At 39.8% G+C, this 24,204-nt stretch overlaps 1 protein-coding gene across 1 annotated transcript; it reads left to right on the top strand.

Annotated features, from left to right (window-relative positions):
- The first annotated feature begins 214 nt into the window (after positions 1–214).
- Positions 215–21,801, top strand: LOC310930047 (matrix remodeling-associated protein 8-like). The gene is made up of 12 exons (XM_083892941.1): positions 215–392; positions 4,244–4,270; positions 4,360–4,665; positions 5,256–5,357; positions 5,455–5,588; positions 6,471–6,650; positions 9,643–9,784; positions 16,625–16,783; positions 18,740–18,764; positions 18,932–19,020; positions 19,883–19,954; positions 20,044–21,801. Exons 1-12 carry the CDS (start codon positions 338–340, stop codon positions 20,064–20,066), a joined length of 1,314 nt encoding a protein of 437 aa, XP_083749067.1. The 5' UTR covers positions 215–337; the 3' UTR covers positions 20,067–21,801.
- Positions 21,802–24,204: the final 2,403 nt, after the last annotated feature.

Below are 24,204 nucleotides of genomic sequence, written 5' to 3'. Positions count from 1 at the left end.
CTGTAGATATAATCACTGCAGAGCAAGGCCCCCCCCCCCCCAATATATTTACTCTTACGGCCCCCAGATATCTAGGACCGGCCCTGGATTTATGCCACTGTTGTCTGAACAAAGCCAGGTTTTCGGGTCTTAAGAGAGGGAGGGATGTGGATCTGCAGGCCGGAGGTGTCGGGTGTCAGTTCGCGGATTGGCTCGGCTCAGTTCGGTACTGTTTCGGTTTTGTGTTGATGTCCTGAATAAAAGCAGGTCGTGCTGCTGCAGTCGTGGATGTCTTCTCCTTCTTCTCCTTGTCCTTCGTTCTCTCAGGTGTTCTCTCACGAGTTTTAAAGTTGACAACATGAAGAAAACACAGATTGAGGACGTTGTTCTCCTCGTTCTCCTCTTCATCCACAGTGAGTACATATTTTTGTTTTTAGTCGGTTTTTTCTCTCTCTCTCTCTCTCTGTGACTTTTACGCCACAGGTGCGTGAAATCATCATGACTCCATAAAACTGAGATTTTTTTTTGATGTAAAATAATTAAGAATGTAAAAGAAAGGATGAAAATTAAAATACACAACAGTTATTGCTCCAGTCTTCTCTCACCAGTCAATTTACAAAACACAAACTTTAAAGGTGATTTAAGTAAAATATGTACAACAGCGACCTTCAGCGTTTAAAACGGTTACTGCTACTGTCAATATTTCCAGATTTTCCAAATACACTATACATTTAACAACAAGATGCTGCACTCTTACCCAGTGTTTCACTGTGTTAATGCTCACAAATACACACTTTCCCACTATCTGTTTTATTTCTTTATTAATATGGAACCTATTTGGTTAATGTTAGCATGTTAGCATGTTAGCAAATGGAGGAGATTGAAATTGAAGTTGTTGTTGCAGCTTTAAAGAAGCAGCGGGGAATTTTCACACGAAGAGAAGAGCCGGCCATACAAAGGTCATAATGACCTTTGTATGGTCGGTTATTGTCGCTTCGTTTGTCGCATATGTGAAATATTTGAACGTGTATGAGAGACAGAGAGAAATAGCATTAGCTAACGTTAGCTAAAGTTCCCAGTTTTTAATTCAAATAAGCATGTTTGTTGTCGACTACCTCTTCATTTTAAGAGTTTTTATTTTATCTCGTTATCACTATAACAAAGGTTGTTTTCTCATGATAACAAATTAATTTATTTCTTTATCGCCATATCACAGAGATTGTTTTCTCGTGATAATGAATTCATTATTTAATTACTTGAGAAAACAATCTTTGTTATATTGAGATAATAAGTCGCTATCACGAGATAACAGTGCATAAAAAAAGAAAAATCCATGGCCATTTAGGGCCTCCGTAGTTTTGGGACGGGTACCAAGACTTGTATTATTTAAGATGCTTAGCAGCTAACTGCTCTCTGCTAGCTCAGTGCTACTTGCTGTGTTACTGGGCAGTTGACCATAAACAATTGACCAAAAAACTAAATTGAAACATAAACACAGTTTGTAACCTGCAAATTTATTTTGAGAATGACACCACCGTTGTTATCAGTGAAGCCCACATTTCAATTTAACATGTTTCCTTAATCTCTGATGATGACGAGAATCGATATGCTGGGACAAATTATCGATATTTTAATTAAAGCGGAACTAGACCGGAAGTTCCTATTATCGCTGTTTTTTTGGTGTGTATCTGCGTCATTACCTTGTTTATGAAGCCCTGACGGTTCGAAACAAAAAGTTCAGCCATTGCTGAGAACGTTGTGTTTTATTGTAATCTCGGGGCTCAACAAGATCACTGAAAATCCCGTAATAGTTACGTAAGCAGCGGTTCTCCTGAACAACCGATCGTCCTGCTCCGGGCGGTAGTCCGGGCACATCCGGTTACGTATATTGAACCGCAGAAGAAGAATAACGTCCGTTGTGGAGGTGTTTCACAAGCGACAGTGTCTTCTGACTCTGGGTCTGACTCCGGGTCAAAGTCATAAAAGGGACTGCGGCGGGGAGTCGTGACGAAGCTATTTTTAAACACTGTTAAAACAATGTTTTGATAATGAGGAGCAGTGCATCCGCCGTTCCAGAGGGGGGCGCTGCGCTTCTGAGAACGGATGTGCTGGATAGTACTGGCCAATCACAAGACTCTGTCTTCTGGGGGTGAAAGTTCACTCTGAAATCTCACAGCAGAAAAAGACTGTCAGAAAAGAGGATTTCTATCGGCTAGTTTACAGCAACTAGGAGGTTTTTGACCATAAAAACAAGTTCATATATGTAAGTAGACCTCCATAACTAACATTTATGTGCAACAGGACCACTCTATGTGACCTTTAACAAATTAAGGCACCCTAAAGTAAATTGTCCCTGCCAGTTTCACAAGTCAGACGTCACTACTTCACGTCTCCCCACGGTGGCGCTATATACATATATATACATACATATATATGTATATATATGTGTGTGTATAGAATTAAACTGTAAAGATATGACATGTTTTCAAAACTTATTTTCTATGTAAATGTAACTTTTGCGATTTGCTCATTGCGTATTGTGACTTTCATTTGAAAATGATTAATTTAAAGTCCCACATATGCAGATGTGTATGACTTAGTGTCACAAATGTAAAGTAATTAAAAACCAAAAGTGGTTTTGGCCTGGGTTTCACTGCCACCTGTTTTTTTTTTTTTTTTTTTTTTTACTTTTTCTGTTAATAACATTATTTACTGACACTCACTTTGCTCACAGATGAGCAGCCACGTTGCTGAATTCTGATTCATTCCACATCAGATTTACATTCCCAGTCAAAAGTGACCGCAAACACCAAAGGTGTGACTAACTGACTTGACTGAAAATCTAACCCACAAAATTGAATGAAAGTGGTGACCAGCAGTTTTATTTGTCCAGATGTTAAGTGTGGAGGCTGAAAGACCTCAGGATTATCTTTGAAATGAGTCAGATTAGACTAAACATTGTTGTAACGTGAATGTGCTGATGTGATAGATATTATTCATCTGAATGTCTATAGACTCATATTAAAACCAGATTCAGCTGCTGATTTCCATGTGTCCACCTCACACACACACACACACACACACACACACACACACACACACACACACACACACACACACACACACACACACACACACACACACATACGCACACACAAACACACACACACACACACTCATGATGATGTGTCAGATGAGTCAGGGTCTAAAGAATCAGGTCAGTGTTTGTCATAGGTTATACTTTCTTACTACTGTTTATAATTTGGTGCATTTAGTTATTTTTTAGCTGCACAAAATTATGTGTTGTTGACCTCATTTGCTACAATTGATCTTGCCGAGTCAGCATTGTTATTAGGGACCTCGCACACAAAGGTGGCGAGGAACCTATTGAAATTGCTCAGATTATTATTATTATTGTTATTAGAAATATTAGTTTCAGCATTTTTGGTATATTCAATTGTATTATTATTGGATTTCAGTGTGTTGTATTGATATATCTACAAACGTCCATGACATTCAAATGACATTCATGAGTTCACATGAGTTTCAGTCTCTCACCTCCACATGACTCTGTGTGTTTCGCAGTATATTGGTATTAAGATCTCTTGTCACGCACTGACATTCCACACTGCACACAGGACGTGATTTGATTCATGTCAAGACCACTTTGCAACAGGTTGTGACGTCATCCATAAGAATTGGAATTGCCGTTTGAAGGTGATTTGTCAGGCACCATTTTGATGTTCATCAGACTGAAAATTCTAATTCTTTTTGGATTATACCAGCTGTCAATCCCATTGGCTTCCACTCATATCATCGTGTTTTATCATTTATTTTCCTCTAAACAGGAACATAATTTACAAACTCAACATCATGTTCTATGGAAAAAGACGTGAAACAAGAGATTGAAACCATTAACTCATCAGGAAAATGTTTACTGATGTTATAAATCTACGGAAGCTATTGCATTCACTTAAATAAAAAAAAAGGGTCCGTTTTTTAACAAGATAATTTTTTTTATTATGAGATGTTTTGTTCTGGATTTATCTGAAATTATAATTATCTATTTTTTTTTTGCTACTTCGAAACATCAATTAGAAGCCCTCAGGATGCAATGCCCTTCTGTACATTTAAAGAGCCTTCCTTCTGACTTGAATTTAACTCAACACTTTGTTCAAAGCAGCACCAGAAACCAACATGGAGTGCTCGACTATCTAAATCTGTTCAACGATTTATTTATGCTGTTCATTTGTTTCTGTTTCAGTCCCTGCGGCCTTCTTCTTCACTGCAGGTATGTCTCTCTTTGCACGTTTGCCGCTGTGAGTTGCTTCTATTCATTTCTCCTCAGAGCTTTAATAAACTCTCCTCTCACCTCTGCAGTATCAGCTCAGTCTGACAGGAGCAGCAGCGTGGTGGTGGCAGGTTACAATGTGAGCTCCCCGGCCGGGTCCAGGGTGGTGCTTCAGTGTGTGAGCGGACGCATGGTGTGGACCAGGGACCAGGTGAGGGACAGACAGAGGGTGGTCCACTGGGACATGTATCGGGCCCATCCGGACTACGCCATGGAGAGGGTGGTGGACATGTTCTCGGCAGGAGACCAGAGGATTTACAACTCCTACAACCTGGGCAGGGTCAGCATCATCCCAACAGCCTTCAAGGACGGCAACTTCTCCCTGGTCATTAAAGGTCACTCACTGTCTCTGTGTTTCATGTGTAGTTGTGGTTCAGCTTTGGTTCTCAATATTACACAAAAATCATGTGGAGGAAGACATTTCCTGACAGATTCTGTGTTTACAGAAAACCTTTGAATTGAAAACCACAAAGAAAAGATTGTTTATGTTTTGTTGCATTTCTATGTGGAGTTCCACTTGACTGTCTCTGTGTTTCTCAGCATAGCAGTGCTCTGCACACAGAACGTCAGTAGTTTTATGTTGAAAACAGACGACGATGACTGGTTGTTGAGTGACTGAAAACACAAAGACGCATCCACAAAAAAAGTTAGAAAAAACAGAAAAACAGGTCCCTCAGCGGAGTGAAGGGATGAAGACTTCCTGACCCTGCTCTGCTGCTAGATACACACAAACGCTCCCTCAGTCAGGTCTGATAGTTTTGCTTGACAGAGCCCATTTTCAGAAGGATGTAGCATCCAAATAACGCTACATAGTTTCTGTTCACCAAACTGACCAAACTGAAAAATAATATCAACAAAAAGTCTGATGACAACATTTTTGCCTGGCATTCTTATGATGTTATCATTTTCTGTGATGACTCTGTAGATGTGACGATGAATGACAGAGGGCTGTACTCCTGTAACCTCCACCATCTCTACTGTCACCTGTACGAGACCATCAGAGTACAACTCAACGTCACTAAATCACGTACGTATCTAATTGTGTACATAACTGGACCCACTGTCACTGCCCTCAAAACATGGCACCTATAATCCAGTTTGTCTTTTGTTTTTCACTGATTAAGGTCGTAAGGAACAGCGTTTCTGGGACGGACACAAGGCCGTATATGTGGTTCTCCTCGGCAGCACTGTGGCGCTGCCGTGCATAAACCGTCGTAACGTGTGGACAGACTGGAGCAACGAGGAGGAAGATCAGCAGGTCAGCGTCTGACATGGACAAAATCAAACACAGTATAGAGTTACTTGAATAGAGATCACATGCGCAGGAGATGGCTGTTTTAAACTGTTGCCCTCTAGGAGGCGTGTCAGAAAAATTAAACCACTAAGACTAAGATGCAAAAAAATAGCATCTATCCCAGAGTCCATTCACTGGTGATACTGCAAATAGCAAGAAGTAGTCACATAAGGGAACTATGGTGGCCTTCACATACCATAAAGTCAGTTATGGTGAGTGAAGGAGGGAAGTAGGTAAGGAGACCTTCCATTAAACCACATAGAAGAAGAAACAGTTGTTATTGTTGTTCTTTGTTTAATATGTAAGACAGATTTACTGTGAAACTAGTACAACAAAAGTGCTATAAACAGTAAAGGTAGCAGTGTTTGTATTGTCTAATTAGAGTTTCCAAGTTGGAAATCAAAAAGCAAAACCTACACTCTGTCTGCTTTGTCTGTTTGGGCTGCTGTAGAATATAGTGGTGAACAATGGCAGCCACCCTTAAGCAAGGCCCTTGTCTAAAGTACATATAGAAGCCCCCTAAAACCAAATTACTTTTACTTTAAAGTGATTATACATTTAGAAACACAGACTCATTGCTGTATTCAATTTCTTAAAATAAAATGTGCTAAAATGTACACACTGGACCTTCAATTTGTGTTGAATGTATGAAATGTGTTTGCTTCCAAGACTGTTCCAAGTAGTTGTTTTTCTTGGTAATTGGTAAATGTATAGATTATATATCTATCTATATTTTCATATTCTTGCTCTAGTGTACCAGCAAGGGCAACCACAAAGTTTTGTTGTACTCGTCCAATGACAATAATGTCATTGTGTCTGCTTCTTTCTTGCTTTGGTGGTTTGAAGGTGGTTCACTGGGACAGACAGTCGCCAGGAATCCACCATGATCGCGCTGACCGGCTGGTGGACCTGTACGCGTCAGGGGAGCAGCGTAGCTACGGCCCACTGTTCCTGCAGAGGAAGATGAACATCAGTAATCGAGCCTTCGCTGAGGGAGACTTCTCACTCGCCATATCTGATGTACAGGTGTGTACATAACAGTGTTTAACAATAGGTTGGAAGTAGCTAGCCACCAGGGTCGACTTGTGTGGTTGTAAATATAACTCAATTTGGATGGAAGTCTATGGGAAAACGAGCTTCTGCTTCTTCACACTTGATTTACAAGCAGTTGATGCTCTCGTACTAAAGTTTCAGGTCGTCTTCAGTAGATGATGTAAATTATGTTCTAATTTAGAAGAAAATAGATGATAAAGCACAACAAATATGACTGAACGACAGTCATTGGTATCATCCAGTAGGAGCCTTTTTGCAAGTTACACTTTCAAAAGCTGACATGGCGCTGATCAAAAAAATTGCAAAACTTGTTTCTTGTTTTAAAGTGGGAGTTTATACAAAAGCCTGATAATGACCCATTACTCTGAATGGGGTTTATTGAAGCAGGTAAGCATCTAAAACATCCAGAGCAGTGGCTCTACATGACCAGAAGCAAGAAACACTGGAGTTTTGTATTGCTAAAGAAGGCTAGCCTTAGATACATTTTGGCATGTTTCCATCATGTTATAATAATGGCATGGCATGGTTTGGAACAGAAAAGTACCTGGGTCAGGCTTGAGTATTGACTCTGAACAGTATTTGGTAGGCAATGTGTGCAGGATGGCCGGGTCAGCAAGATACGTACGTGACGTTGTACCAGTGCACCAATCAACACTGACATCGACACAGCAGTCAACAACACAATAGACAACAATGGAGGACATCCAGCAGCTCAACTTTTTTACTGCTTTTATTGTTGTTTATTGTTGTTTGTCTCAACAAAGATGTCTCTTGTTGAGACATCTTTGTCTCAACAAGATGTCAACCTTTGAGAATAGTTGGAGTTGGAAAAGATGCCGTGGGTCTAGCGCCACCCACACTGAACCATTACTCTGGTACTCCAAGGAAAGGCTAATGAAAAACTTCTATATTTGAGTCAATAGTTTTTTCCGGCCTCACTCCCAGCTGGACCTCTGATGTAAATGGATGACACCATTATTATAAGGCTAATGTGATTATACATTTACACAAATGTTAACATTTCTGCCAATAAACCCTCCTAAATATTACAGATAAGAAGTGTAGGTACACTCCACACTTTCCACTCAGACAACATGACGTGATGCAGTGTTCAGTGAACATGTGTTGTACATGTCGGACAAAGTTTCCAGAGCACATGGAACTTTCATTAGTAATGTTGCTCTACTTAATTTCACTTTTTATTGCTCTTTTGAGGAAACAAAGCTGACAGCAACAGTCCACTCAACAATCACATTGAATTTTAAAAACAAAATCAGCGGCACCATGACAAACAACACCAGACCACTGCCTGTCTACCCGTTCTTCTGTGCCATGTTCAGTAATAAAAAACAGAGAATGGAATCTGGGTTTTTTTTATTGTGTCTTTTTTGACAGAGCTCATAAATCAGGACATTTAGGTTAAATACAGGCTCAGGAGGCTCTGGGGCTTCATGATGACCACACTGTGGAATGAGGTCATTTTTTTCTGTCAGCTACAGGCAACACTCAGCCGACGGCCACACTGGAGCTGTCTGTGTTTAATGCCTGAAAATTTAAGTACAACAGTAACACAAACATAATAACACACATTATTTTTCAGACAATTGTTTGATCGTTGACTGAAGTTTTCTGCTAGAATACAAGCTGAATGTGTTTTTCATTCTACAAAGGACACAAAACAGGGACAAATTATTGGCTTTATTTATCATAAGTAATCAAAGATGTTAACCATTCACTTTTCAAATATAAACAAATGACTCATAATTATGCCAGCTCCACACGACTCTCTGTGTTTCTCAGTGTAGCGGCGTTTGGGCCCCCGTATCACCCGGTGGCATTCCCATGCTGCACGCAGGAAGTGATTCATGTTATGTCAAGACAGACACACGCAACAGCAACATGTGTGTAATAAAAGAAGTGGAAAATGAGGAAAACAAAACAGCAAATATTGACCAGAACCTGACATGTCCTGTGGTGGAAGCAGCTACTAGCCCCATTAACAACCCAACCATCGTGGTTTATTTTGAGTAGTTGTGGAGGAGGATGACTTCAGTAGCATGTGTATCTAAATAGTAAACCAGTTCTAAAGAGAAAAACTAGGTCAATCATCTACCAATTTCTACTTGTTACTTGTTATACAACTATTTAAACATTACATTACATTGAATGTTTATGAATGTAATGTTTGTTTCATATTTTCAATAAACAAATTTAAAAAGGGCATTTAAATTCACTCTATTTTACAATATGTTTCACCAAAAGAACTTGAAATTATCATGACAAGTGATGTAACGATCATGGTCCAAGCACAAAAAAGTAATTTCTGTATTTTTGTACGAACCTCTCCTAATGGCAACCTCTCAAAAATCCAGAAAACCAGTCTCTCCCACCCTGTTTTCTTCATATTCCTGATGGAAACAGCAACAGAAAATGTCTTCATCATTACACACACACTCCAGTCTGTTCCGGTTGGTCCAGAGATTAGTGAACATCTTGTCACACATGAGATTAAACTGTGAACATGTTCAGGGATCGATCACAATAATCAACATTCCAGATTTACACCAGTCCTCAGCAGCTGTGTTCCTGCTGCTCCTTATTCACTAACACTGTCATGTCCACAGAATTTTATTGCAATAATAATAACAATTATAATGTATTGTTTGTCATTTTTTTCCCTGAGTAAATGTAACATAATATACTTGCTAAAATATAAGGCAGCTCTGTAATTTCCAGTCAGTTGTCGTTAAGGGGAAACTGACTGACAAAGACAGTGCTGCATCTTTAGCTGACAGATAACCAGAAATAGTCGACTGTGCATATAATAAATTCAGTACACTCCTTGTTACTGTGTGAAGTAATAATGTCACAGAAATAATTGACTGAGTAACACGCCCAACACCGCACGTGATATGCAGTCTAACAATAATAATAATAATAGTGTGTCTGTGTTTCTGTGTGACAGCCCGTAGATCAGGGGATGTACTCCTGCCACCTCCACCATCACTACTGTGGTTTACACGAGAGAAGAGAGTTCCAGGTCACAGTGGAGCCACCAGTGATTCAGACCACACAACCAGCCAGAGGACAGCCCACTGAGGAGAAAGGTACACACACATACACACAGTTTCTGCCATGATGTCCATTTATTTGTACACTCTGACTAAAGTGTTATCCCTAACCTTTACCATAACAATTTGATGCCTAACCCTAAACTTGACCTAACAACACTTTAAATTATGGCCCTAAATTTAACCAGTTCCAGATCAGGTTTTGCCTCGTTAGGACCAGGTTTTGGTCTTCATGAGGACCACTGGTCCTGAAAAAGTCAATGTTTCTGCCACAAAATGTCCTAAAGACAGTAAACAGTCACCTCTTCTGAGTGAAGAAACTTAACCTAAGTCCAAGTTCTTTGACAAAACATCTAAAGAACCAACCTGACGCTCAGCAAAAGGAATTGGTCACTTCCAATACTTGTATGTAAACAGTCCAATTGAGGCAACTTAAGCCTTTTTGAAGTTATGAAAACATTTCCTCACAAGGTCAAAAATGTGTCCTCTCAGCCGAAAACAGACATTTATATACACATGCAGAATGGATTTAAAGAAAAGAACGCACACACACACACACACACATCTGTGATCGTAGTTACTCTTCCTCTGCGGAGCAGTTTGTGTTTCTGTTTTGACATCATTCGTCGTTGCTGTGTTCACGTTTCGTCTCTGACTCTTAAGAGAGCAAAGTAAGTAAGAGCCGCAGAGGAAGAGATGATGATGAGAGGAGCAGAGAAGAAGAAGAAGAAAAAGAAAACCCTGTCAGTGTTCCTTAGGTTCTCTGTTTGTGTCATGTCAGACGTTTTTCTTGCACTGTCAGCTCGTCTAGCGCCAGACTCCTCTAACCACACACACACACACACAACCCCTTTGCTCCAGACCTCACCCTTGTTGCTTTTCACCTTCTTTTCAGCAAGTATTTAACACACATTTGTTTTTATTGCCTCTCAGAAGCTCACAGTCTTCTCGGCCCGTTCTTTTCAGTTTCTGCTCTCTTGTTAATTTAGTTTTCATCTCTCAGCACTTTCCTCTGCCTTAACTCGCCGAGAGCACTTTAGAAAAGAAAGAAAATAAAAGAGAGAGAGGGAGAGAGGGGATGATGGTGTCAGTGTTTGGTCGGTATGTCGGCACGCCAGCTATGTGTCTGTGTTTCCAGTTGGTAACTGAAACAAAGCCGATAATAACAGTTGTATCAATGTGGGAAAATCAGGGAGAGAGGTTTAGAAATGAGAAACTTCTGGGAATGAGCTTGTGTGTGTGTGTGCGTGTGTGTATTTGTTACCTCTGTTACCTTTTCTGGCATAAACACTGACCTTTTCGGACCAGTGGTCCAAAAACCTGGTCCAAATTAGGCAGAACCTGATTTCTGAAGAGCTGGTTATGTAGAGCTAAGATTTTAATTGTGGTCAGGTCAAGGTCAGGGATAATACTTTGTTACAGTTGTCCGAAGAAGAAGAGCTGAACAAACGTGTGTGCGCGTGCGCACACGCACAAACTATCTCATTTCAGTGGAATCTCAGTGGATACAGTCTTTGGGCTGAAATCCAGCTCTGCCCACACGATTAATCCTTCACTTGCCGAGCTGTAATAAACAGTGGGATTGCAATGCACCATGGGATATGCTGTAGATTAGAAAAACAAGATGTGTAACTACTGTAACAGTTTTCTTGTCTGTTGTCTCAGGACTTATCCACATGGAAAAACACAGCTTTCCCGATACAATCTTCTTCTCTGCTCAAAGGCCCAAAAGTAAAAAGGCGTTTACATTAGATACATGAATGTGTTATCTTAAGGATACATGAATGAATTTTTGTGTTATCTCCAGGATAAAAAGGCCCATTTTCTCATGATAATGTGGTTAATTTTTACATTATACTTAGGATAAAAAATAGCTGCTTTTCGAATGATATACATTAGTATGTTATTTGGGATAACAAGGCTCGTTTTCTAGCGATAAGGAGATCAATTAAGGCTCAACAAGCATGATAATGCATTAATGTATCTCATTATCATAAGCAAACAAGCCTTGTTAGCCCCAGATATTGCATAAAATAATCTCGTTAACACATTTTCTCAAGAGAATTTATACATTATTTGGGACAACAAAACTTATTTTCTTGTGACAATGTGTAATCTTGAAATAACAAAACAAAAAATAGAATCACTGTGTCTGATTCAAGATCACTGCCACTTGTTGGAGAGGACTCTGGAACAGTGAATGAGCAAAGATAAATATAAGATATGTGTATAAGCCTATATACATTTACATTCACCCTTTTATTTTCCTGTTATCCGATTATCACAAGAAAACAAGCCTGTGATATCAACATCATTATCCTGTGATCAACAGAATGAAAAATATAGTAGCCACCATGACTGTTCTCTGCCTCTGTAGATTCCTGAAAAATCTACTTTAGAACTATTTGTTCTTTGTTACATTCCACTTGTTTTTGACTTTGCTCTTTGAGGTTTTTTTTCCCATTCTTTTTTAAGTCCCACCTCCATTTCACCTCTCTTCTGCCCTCGTTGCCCCTTCTCTTCCCTTTGTAGATCCTACGTGCTCAGGTTTGTTTATTTTCACCACTTTTCACCGCTCTTGCCGTTTTCCATGTGCCTTTCTTACGTTCTCAGTGCCTCTTTGATAGTTATCGTGCCGTCAAAGCGAGTGCGCTTCGTCTGCGCGGCAGCTGGACGCACACACAGAGAGACAAACGCAGAGGTAGACGCAAAGGAATGAAGTTTTGGAGACGGAGAGAGGAAAGGCTTGAGTCTGTTGATGAAATAAAGAAGAGGAGATGTAGGTCATCCCTCCCTCCTTTCTCCCACTTTTCTGTCATAATTTTTTTTTTTAATTCGGCAGGACCAGGGTTGGGTATTGATACGGAAGCTTATCTTAACTTAATATCCCTTCCCATATACACGTAACCCACTATTCTCCTATCCACTGTGATCACAAAATAACTAATAAGAGAAATAACTATTCATTAATTCATTCATGCTCCTGCACTTCTACAATTCTAATCCGAACCTCAAAACCAAGTCTTAACTGTCCCTTTAAAGTCTTGTCCTCACCTTAAAATGTAATCATTTATGTTATGGGGTCTTAAATATTGCAGACAATTCCCCATAATGTGACTGTGTAAACAAGGGACCCACAACATGTGAAACACACACACGTATGTGCAGCTCTATCCTCATTGACTCATTGATATATATATATTCATTTGGACAACTTAAACAAACCATAACTAGTTCATTCTTAACCCTAACCTTAATCTAACCACAGTTCAAATCTAAGCCCACAGTTCTTCAGAAATGAGGTTCTGTCTCATTAGCACCAGGTTTTGGTCTCCATGAGGACTCTCTGATGCCAGAGAAGGTCCTAAAGAGGTATCAGTTAAGCCCAATTTATACTTCTGCGTAAAGTGCTCTGCGTAGGCTCACAGTGAGCGCCGAGCGCTACAGAGGGCGGAGCTGATCCCCGCCGACTTCGTCGCTGCCAAACTATAAATACGTCATATCTTAACACACACAGCACATGTTTAGACTCTAAATGACCAATTTCTCGCCTCAAATTATCTTAAAACTGCGTTGCGGGACACAGAAAAGTGAGAAACGGCCGCTGTTTCAACAACAACAGTCTTTCTCCCTCGGACGCCATTGCTCACTGTAGCCAAAAGCACAACAACTTTGCGCAGCGACCCCTACTGATCGGGCGGCAAATTGCAGCGCCAATCCGTCACCACGACGCAGAAGTATAAATGCTCGAGTGGTCTACGTGGTGACGCAGACAGATAACGCATACGCAGTCGGAGAAGTATAATGTGGCCTTTACACGTTAATCTCATTAACTTCTCATTTGGGGAATGATCTCTGTGTCTCTGGGGGTAACTTCCTGTACGCCTGGAGACAGCCAATCACATGCTCTGTTTATCTCGGTCAAAGGATGACGCTGAGTTCTCAGGGACGCTGGTGTGATTAACCCATTTGATATTGAAAGTTGATATCGAATCACAACACTTTAACAGTAATGGTATAGTGAGTATTAAAGTTTCAGAGCCAGCCCTGTACGGGAGTTGGGAGGAGGAGGAGGGGTCAGTCTAAACACAAACACAAAAGTTCCCGTTAGGATACGAGTCAGGAAAAAACATCTTGAAACAAAAAAATAATGAGAAAGAGAAGAACGAGAGGAGATAAAAAACATGTTTACATGTTCAGTGCACACAAACAGCTGTAAATGCAATGGGAGTTAACTTCATTTTGAAAAACGGGCCTCTGGAGAAAAACGCCTCACTGTCCCCGTCCTTTTCCCTCAGCTCCACTCCTCCTCCTCCTCCTCCTCCGCCTCCTCCCCTCCTCTGTCCTCCCTTCACTCCTCTTCCTCTCCTTTCTTTGTTTTGCTGCCAGGAAAAGTAAATCACGGCATGACTTTCTGTCTGGATCTCATTTTGGCTCGAATATATCGAGTCTGAGGTCCACAGCTGCTTCTTTTGCACTTTTTTTAAATTCTTAAATTCTTTTTCTTTTTTTTTAAATGATGCAAAATGAAACCAGGCTTCCCCTCCCCTCCCTCCACCCCGGCCCTCCTCTTCCCTTTCAACACATTTGCACACATCACCTAAAACCCGGCTGGCTAATTATTTTAAAATGTGTTCAGCGATTTGTAACTGCCGGAGAATGTCATTGCATAGAGGGGAAAAAAACAAGTGCCATTAAAAACATGCTGAATGTGGTAAAGTCACCATAGCATCACACACACACACTAATGAGTGCAACAGCAAATATACATTTGCAGCCTCCTGCATTCCCTCTTTGGGCTTGGGGTGAAATATCTGCCAAAAAGCAACAACTGTAGATGTCGTCCTCCAGTGAAAAGCACACTTCAAACATCAACCACCCAATTAAACAAAGACAAATTCAATTATCACAGAACTTTGCAGGATTTTTACCATCATTTAGCAGCTTCAGAATCTTTGTGATGGTTGTTGCAGGTAGATTGTGGGATGTCTCCACTCCCTCTAACTTCTCTTTGCGGAAAACCAGCCTTGCAAGTTGAAGGCCGCCAACCCGGAGTCCCAGAATTGGGTCTCTGGAGACACACACCTGAGGCAGGTACCGGCTGTTAGGTCAAGGCAGCAATAGCGTTATTTTAGACAAATAAGAAGCAGAGAAAGCCATTGTCAGAGGATGAGGAAACGACTGTCTGACCGAGCCAGGGGTCATGCTAAACAGATGCTGGCATGGACATGGACATGGACATGGACATGGACATGGACATGGACATGGACACGGACACGGACACGGACACGGACACGAACGCGGACACGGCTCCATGGCTTGTGTTCTTCGGCTCTGTTGAAAACAAATGTCAGCTCAGGATAGGAGAAGGAAGTTTTTATAACAGTGAGGATAAAGCGGTAGGCGATGGATGGATGAATGTTTATGGAGGTGTTGTAAAAATGTGTACTCCAAAACTGAAGGGGGAGCTACGTAGAGAAAAAGGCGAAAAATGTGCCCCCACTTGCAAAGTTTTGTGTTAAAGCTCACATACAGTGGTCCTGTTGCACATATATGTTAGTTATGGAGGTCTACTTACTTACATTAACTTGTTGTTGTTTTGGTCAAAAACCTCCTAGTTGCTGTAAACAAGCCGATATGAACAAGCCGTGTGACAATTATACTCAATTCCTACTGGTCAAAAAACAAACAAACAATTGAATCCTTTGTTGAAATTAGGGATTGTCATCAGTATTCTATATTTTTTTTTTTTAAGTATTAAAAAATGTGGCTATTTGTATTAAAAAAAGACACAGATGAAAACTTTCTGAGAGTTGAATAATTTCCAGCTATTTCATTGTTGTTTTCTTCCCCCAACATTGGTCAAATCTGACCTGAATCTGATTAATTACAGATCAGATTTGATGGTTCACATTCTTAACTTCAATCGTCCCACATCTTAGTCACTGCTACACAAACTTGTGACATGGCAAGCGTCCGTCTTCTTTAGTGACGCAGCAGTCAAAGCTCTTTCTTACCAGAGACCTGTGAGTTTCTGACCAAGTTGTTGTGATATTTCACAGGATGATTGGAAACGTTGTGCCACTGCAGGAAAAGTCAGAGGAAAGAGTAAAAGACTTTCTCTAGGATCCATTAATAACTTCTGCATCAGACTGCGTGTGTGTTAGGTCTTTCATTAAATGGCTTAGTTTTACTTGTTTATCTAAGCACACGTTATTCTTGCACTTCTGATCACATATAGTGAAGTTTATGCATTGTTTTTATTTAAAATATACAAGTTCACTGTATTGCAGACATCTAATCAGAGACAAGACTGCTAAGTTAAGTCTGTTCAGAAAACGTTTGTTGTTAGTTAACTGTTATATTTTATCCGATTGGAGGGGAAATAAAATAAAATCTGCCAGATAAAAAGTGTCATCATTGACTGGCCATCTGCTGACCTGATTTCTAAAGATCGGCATCTGTATTTAAGTGTGGATGAAAGTAGCAAAGCAGACTGTGTGGTTTTAGAGGTTTTCATGTCTGCAAAAGAGACTTTGACTTGCGATGATGTCAGTCCACATATCAGTTTAAAAAAAAGTACAGCTCATTCTGAGATTCTGGGCACACTTTTGAGTGGACTGAACAATCTGACATTGTTTAAACTGAAGAATTCTAATAAATCTGCATCTGTTACTGAAGGAGGTGAAAGCTGTTATGAATGGATTGTTTTGTGTTACGGTGTGAAATCTGTTCAATGTTGAAAGTCTGGTCTCGTTTTATTTCATTAGTGAACCACGCTGTGAGACATCAGTCTGTTTGTCACAGGGAAAAAATGAGGAGGAGTGAAACAAAATGGCGTGAAATGCTGACTGCTGTTTTCTCTGTGTTACTCAGACACCATCAAGGCCGATTCACCGCGCGTCATCAACGTCATCGTGCCGGAGCACAGGCACCACTTTCTCATGCCGCTGGGATACGTCCTCACGTCCTTGCTGCTCCTGGCGTTCATCATCCTCATCATCATCCTCATCACACGCAGGCGGAGAGTCAAAGGTGTGATCCGTGATTCTGCCCAAGCATTAACTCTCTTCTCTCCACAGAAATACAACTTCCAGTGCATGAAAAATTATCACAGATTTGCCCAAACTTTCTCAGCTGCAAACTTAAAGGGACACTGTAGTATTTGTGAGTTTATATAACCCAAAATCCACTCTTTTATACATATTATGTGCTCCTGCATCGTCTAGTCGCTGTATAATAGTTTTTGTTTCATTTTCGTAGTGTTTCAAAAAGTCATGTAAAATAACATGGTCGTGGGCCGCGGTTGCATAGCCACTGTTAGCAGTGAGACGCCATGTTTCTACCGGAGTCTGTATAGACAAACGCGAGAGAACAAATCAAGCGTTGCTTTACTTGTAGCGGAAGTCCCGCCTCCACTCTCTCCGCTTCGTCTGCTACGGCCGCGGTAGCTCGCCCTCTCCCTCGCCTCACGAACCTCATCTGCTGACACGGAGAAAGACGACGAGGACGACATTTGACCGGAAGGGAGGGGGTGAGCAGAGGAGCAGTTCTTTGTTGTAAATTTCAGCCTCTCCTCTAGATGGCACTATAAACTAATTACTTCACCTTTAAGCCACGACAGAAGTAGATCCAACTATGTCCATCACATAGACTACATATAAAAGTGGACATAGTCATTTGGTCTGCCAGATGAGTCTAACCAGGAAGTAAGAATATGTTGAATAGCCACTAGAGGGAGACTCCACTGGCTGTGAAAGACAACTCAGTTTGAGTTGAGCTGCTATTTCTCACTTGATTTATGACATTTTCTGAGGTGTGAAATAGATGCACTGCACATATGATTGACCACTGGTATCATCCAATGGGAACCTGAATCAACAAATAACAGATTCTTACATTAGATTCTTCTTATGTTGCCACTTGGTCAATTGTGTAACTGGTGTCCTCTCCTCATGTGCCCTGCATTATCGTATATAAGCTCTTTTTCTATGGACTTTTTTTTAAAGCAACCATTGGAGTTGCCCCCTAGTGGCTATTCAATATATCTCACTTCCAGGTCAGCCTCATCAGCAAACCAGCTATGTTCAAATCCGTGGGCTGGATCCTAGAGACAGAAGTGAGTCAGTCTAGCTCACAGAGAACCTAACAAACTCGGGTCCCCAATTCTTAGGCTGGCACAAAGAATTCTGGCATGCAGTCACCGAAGGATACGTCGGGTGTGTCCTTCATGGCCGGACAAATGAATCAAGTTGAAGTTGGACAGCCAACGTCGCATTGTGTCAATATCAGTTCAATGAAAGTTCACCTACTGGGACACAGCTTATGTCCACTTTTTATATGCAGTCTTTTGTGATGGACTTTATTTCTACCAGAGTGAAGTCACGTTGCAAAGCTGTAGCACGAATGAATGAATGAGTTTTGAAAATTCTAAACGATGGCCAACTACTACAACATCCAACATCTTATGTCTAGGGTTTCACTTTTTAGCAAGGCAGGAAGACTGCATCCATATTAATATATGTTCTGTCGAGTGTATCAGTAGCTCACTGGGATAAAGCTTTTCCTCTTGGTGTCTGAGGTTGTGAGTTCAAGGGTGAATTCCAATTCCTTGCTTAACCCTCAATCTCAAAAATGCGCGCTCCCTCTAGTGCAAGTGCTGTCCCGATTCTCAGAAAAATTAAGTTGAGGGTCAAGTTTAAGGGCTGTATCGCCCTCAATATTGAGATTTTCCGAGACCAACCATGGGAGCAAGGGCTACCCAGAATGCATTGCGTGTTCATATAACAAAGATGGCGTCGAAAGCAGCGAAGCGAGTACGCTACAAATTAAGTATTTTCTTTGTTAATAGAGGGTTGAGATAGTAATTGGAATTGGCACCAAATCTTGCTTATGGCCTGGGCTTGGTCTTTGTTGCTTTTGATTGTATTTACTTAGATATTAAATTCATCTTCTGTGTTTAATTTTCTCTGATTTTCTTTTTACTTTCAGAGTTCTATCCTCAGACATCCATGAGGTGAGTGTCAGCCGCTCTCACACACACACACACACACACACACACACACACACACACACACACACACACACACACACACCCCCACACACACACACACACACACACATACTGTAAACGTCTTATCTGTAAACCCACTCTCAAACATGTCCTCCTCTTCACTGTGGCAGATCCAGCAGAAGTCAGAGCAGCTCGGATGAGTTTGAGATGGACGTCACTGAAGTCAGTCTGGGCAACGAGGAGGAGGAGAGAAGGTTTGGTGAGTTGGACGGAAACATTAGATCAGAAGCGTAGTGTGGTCCACGACCACATCGCACAGCGCTGAAGCTTATGGTTCCAGTTGTAGTTGGATTTTTCCGAGTTGGAAAAAGTCGAAAACAACCTCAACGTGAGACTTGTACAAACAATCCTACGTTCACTATCAGTTGCACTTTTTTCATATTGCTGTGAAGTATACACAGTATTTGTATCTGTGGACATGTTGCTACACTGTGCAGTGCAGAGCATTATCAACTGGTATAAAAACTCTGTAAAAATATCGATTTTGTGATATATCGTTGTCCTTCCTCGTGCAATATGATAAACTATACGCCAGGGCAAATATCGATATTTAAAATTAATAAATGAAAGCGCTCTAAATGAACAGTCCCTGCTAGTTTCACTCTCCGGGGCATCACTACTTCATGTCTCCTCATGGTGGCGCTTGGTGGAAACTTGGGTGGAAGTTACCTGACTGAAGAAGAGGGCGTTAAATGAGTGAGAAAGCTACGTTAAGAGATGCTCCATTCACGTTCAATACATAGACGTGATGCTTTTTGTTCTCTACGTTGTGAATAAATAGAGAAATTCTGCACATTAAACTTTTCACTGGAGGTTTTGTTTTCTTCAGTTAGACAGACATGGTGATGTATCGCTATATTACTGTCTTGTAATATATTGATTGTCACAGAATGGTTGTATCGTGATATTATTGGTTTCATGTATGGCATGGTGAGGTACCCTGACCCTGTGATTCCCATCCCTCATACAGCATAGATCTGCATATCAAATAGACTAAACCACTGCATTAAAACCAGCTGTGAGCTTGTTTGTTATGTCCTCCTGTGTGTTTATTTCTTTAGACTACAAGAACAACCTACTGAAAGAGAAGGTCCACATGAACTCTCAGCCTAAAATCATTGATCTGGACAAAGGTAAAACAAAAAATCCCCTGATTTATCAGCATAATCATCATCGTTGGACTCATATCTGCCTCCTCCCTAACCTCCTTTGCTTCTTGCAGAAATGCAGAAATTTTCAAAGTGAGACAGAGAGAAAGTGAAGCTGGAGTCACTGGCTGGTCCAGAGGCTGCATTCCAAACTCAACACACTAACCCTCCTCCTCCGTCCGTCCTGGCAAAGTCGAAAATCAGTGTTGCCACAAGTCTGTGTTGTGAAGAAAAAAAGAAAAGGTTTTCAGTTTGGATTGTTTTAAAGTCAACTTTAGAGATGTGTGTAAAAAAAAGAAGAAAAATATATTTTCTTTTCTTGTTTTTTTGTAGTTTAACTAAAAAAAAAAACAACTGGACTGGTACTGCTGCAGATGGCACCACAGCGCCCCCCACAGGGAGGTTTTATCATTAACTGAGCATGTCAAGTTCAACAAAGTGACTGAGATGGGAGTGAGTGAATATGAATTATCTGTTATTACAACTTCAATAGATTTGTCTCAGAATGTAAAAATACTCACTGATGTTTGACTTTTGCTTTTGTTCTTCTGTTAATTCACATATTCTTGACGTGACAGACACCACTGAGGTGTGAAGATCAGTGTGAACCGCTCTGATTAACTGTTTACTAACTGATCAAAGGAACTGTGTTTTATGTTCATACTAACTAAAGAGCTGAATGATTTGGGTAAAACGTCTAATGGCAACATTTCTGACATAAAGTATGATCAAGGTTGTGTGTTATTCTTTTTTTAAAAGGTCCAGTGAGTGTTATTTGGCAGAAAATTAAGATAAAATAATTATCTTTAATTTCTTTTACAACTGTACAAACGCAACTGAAGATTAGTTTTTTGTCCACAGACCAAAATGATGAAGTTTAAGAGGATGTGTTTGATTTGTATGGTACAACCATGCATGATTGCATGAGGTGTTGACACCAAAAAGAGTCCAATTGTTCAACCCTTTTGAAAAGTACTGCATTAACCTGTCCACTTTATTAGGTACACTTGTCCAACTGCTATGAAGGATTAATGGATGTTTTTGTCCTAAAAGGTTTCTTCACCTGCTGTACGTCTCAAGAACACATCATTCCTCACAGAGCAAAACTAAACATTCACACATTTTCTTATCAAATGGCTTGAAAACACAACGAAAAGGACATTGAAACAGCAGTTCCTGGTGTTCAGGCTGGTGGCTGTGGACAGAACAAATGATTGGTTTTATAGGAGGTTTTCCAGGCCAATGGAAGCTTGTGTCTTCTGCCTGTGACAGCAGTATGTTGAGGAAGTGGTGGAGGAGGTGTGAAGGGTCTTCTGTGATTTGACCGACTGTATTGTAGACGTTTATCAGGTGAGTTTGTGCTGAAATGTTTTGGGGCATTTGGTTTAGTATTTGGTGATGAGAGAGTTCTACCAGAATGAGATGTTTAAGAACTAATTTGGAATACGTCAAATCAGACATTTGCACTGTACATTTTTTTGAGAAATTTCATTGCAAATCAAAGTTGCGATTTTTTCCCGATTAAAATATTAATGTTGGAAATTAATTTAGAATTTCTCAAAAACTGTACAGTAAAAATGTGTGATTTTAAGTATGTAAGTAGTCATAGATGTCCTGAGCACAGCCTGGCCAGTTGTGTCCAGAACTGATAGAAGCATTTGTTTTTATAGCAAATCAAAGTTGGAATTTTTTCAATAAAAATGTCAATGTTGCACTTCACCTTTCTCATTTCCTCAAAAGCTTGAGCATAAAATGTCTGATTTTAAGTATGCATGTCATTCAGTCTTTTAGATTTTTTTTTCAATAAATAATGTCAATGTTGCTCCTATAATTTCTCAAAAACTGTGCCGTTAAAGTCTCTTTATGTCTTCATACCTTAGCTAAAAGTCCAGTTAGAAAGTCTGTAATTTCTAATTTTTCCCATTCCAATATGGGCTTTCAAACGTGCACTCAGACACAGATAACGTGGGCTCACGTTTTTGTTTTTGTTTTTGTTTTTTTTGTTTTAAAGAATCTTTATGCAACAAGACAATAACAAACTAAAAAAACAGCCTGTGTGAAATTATGTTAGTGAGTGTTGCAGCCATCTGATAAATCCTGTCTTCCTTTATATGTCAACCAATAATCCATTGAAAATATTAATACACTTCTTAAGGAATAATTTTAATTTTTTTTTTAATTGATGAAATTATCAATTTTCCATGATGCACTTTGACAGTGGGAGGGATTTTGAGGTGACATTATTAAAAATCCACAGAGTAAGAGTACTTGATATTTGCTTTAATAATAGTTTAATAATTTGGTAAAATTATGAACAACATGCTATAGTATGACTTTTTGTTCAAATTTTAGACGACATGCTATAGTATGACTTTTTGATCACGACCAGCTATAGTACGACTTTTGGTCAAATTTTGTACGACATACTAAAGTAAGACATTTTGGTCAAATTTTGGACGACATACTATAGCATGACTGGTCAAATTTGGGACAACATATTACAGTGTGACATTTTGGTCAGATTTTGAAAGACATACTATAGCATGACTTTTTGGTCTAATTTTGGACGACATGCTATAGTGTGACTGTGGTCAAATTTTGGACAAGATGGTTTAATATGACTTTTTATTCAAATTCTGGACGACATGCTATAGTATGACATTTTGCTCAAATTTTAGACGACATGCTATAGTATGACTTTTTGTTCAAATTATGGAAGACATACTTTAGTATGACTCTTTGTTAAAATTTTGGACAACATGCTATAGGATGACTTATTGGTAAATTTTGGACGACATACTTGTCACGACCGGCTCAAAAAGCCATGACAAGAGATAGTGAGACATGGGTAAAGTAACAATTAAGAATATTTATTTAAATAAAGTGCACAAATCATAATAATGCCATGAGGTGTGAATGTATGGTTATCAGTGTGTCTGCCGATGGATGCGTGTGAGTGATGAATGCAGGGTGTTGTAAAGTGTAAAAACCAGGCCGCAGCCAACGAAACAATACAATGACCCCGGAGGATAACCAGGTCCTTCTGGTGTGAGAGAGTGAGAACGACTGAGACGGTCTGCTTTTAAAACTTCCAGGAGACTGGCCAGGTGCTCCTGGTTTCAAGCCCTGCCCACTGAGATACCTGCAGACAGAAAGGGAGGGACACACAAACACACAACACAGGCCATAACACAGCAGAGGGCCGTCACATACTATATTGTGACTTTTTGGTAACAACATGCTATAAGTATGACTTATTGGTCAAATTTTGGACGACATGCTATGGTATGACTTTTTGGTCAAACCTTGGATGACATGCTATGACTTTTTGGTCAAATTTTGGACGACATACTTCAGCATGACTTTTTGATCACGACATGCTATAGTATGACTTTTTGGTCAAATATTGGATGACATACTATAGTATGAATTTTTATGTCGTCCAAAATTTGACCAAACTGTCATACTATAGCATGTCGTCCAAAATTTGACCAAAAAGTTATACTGTAGCATGTTGTCCAAAATTTGACCAAAAAGTCACAGTACAGTATGTAGTCCAAAATTTGACCCAAATGTCATACTATAGCATGTCATTCAAAATCTTACCAAAAAGTCATACTATAGCATGTTGTCCAAAATTTGACCAAAAAGTAATATTATAGCATGTCGTCCAAAATTTGACTAAAAAAATCATACTATAGCATGTTGTGACCAAAAAGTCCTACTATAGCATTTCGTTCAAAATTTGACCAAAATGTCATAGTACAGAATGTCGTCCAAAATTTGACAAAAAGTCATTCTGTGGCATGTCTTCCAAAATTTGACAAAAAGTCATACTATAGTATGTCGTCCAAAATTTGACCAAAAAGTCACACTATAGCGTCCAAAAGTTGACAAAAAAGTCATACTATAGCATGTTGTGACCAAAACGTCATACTATAGTATGTCTTCCAAATTTTGACCAAAAAGTCACTCAATGATCATGATCAAAAAGTCATGCTGTAGTATGTTGTTCAAGATTTGACCAAAATGTCATACGATAGTATGTTGTCCAAAATTAACCCTATAATAATAACATTATTAAACTGTAAGTTAAGGAAAAATACTTCTATAAGTTTGTTGTGATCATGGCTTGAGCCAGGATTTTGAAACTACTGAGGCTGAAAAAAACAAACCTCAGCCACAAATATTAGACTTTTAGGAAACGTTCCAGTCTTTTGTTATAGGTTTTGCTA

This window comes from Microchirus variegatus (genome assembly GCF_963457635.1).
Source record: "Microchirus variegatus genome assembly, chromosome: 7".
NCBI lineage: Eukaryota > Metazoa > Chordata > Actinopteri > Pleuronectiformes > Soleidae > Microchirus > Microchirus variegatus.
Note: the sequence above shows the minus strand (reverse complement) of the source record. Positions and strands in the feature narration are given on the sequence as shown.

What these genes read in the sequence shown, in the direction of transcription:
- LOC310930047 (XM_083892941.1), top strand. Translation starts at nt 338, where the DNA reads ATGAAGAAAACACAGATTGAGGACGTTGTTCTCCTCGTTCTCCTCTTC. An exon ending in TCGCCATATCTGATGTACAG is followed by an intron (nt 6,651 to 9,642) that starts GTGTGTACATAA and finishes TCTGTGTGACAG; the next exon opens with CCCGTAGATCAGGGGATGTA. An exon ending in TATCCTCAGACATCCATGAG is followed by an intron (nt 18,765 to 18,931) that starts GTGAGTGTCAGC and finishes TCACTGTGGCAG; the next exon opens with ATCCAGCAGAAGTCAGAGCA.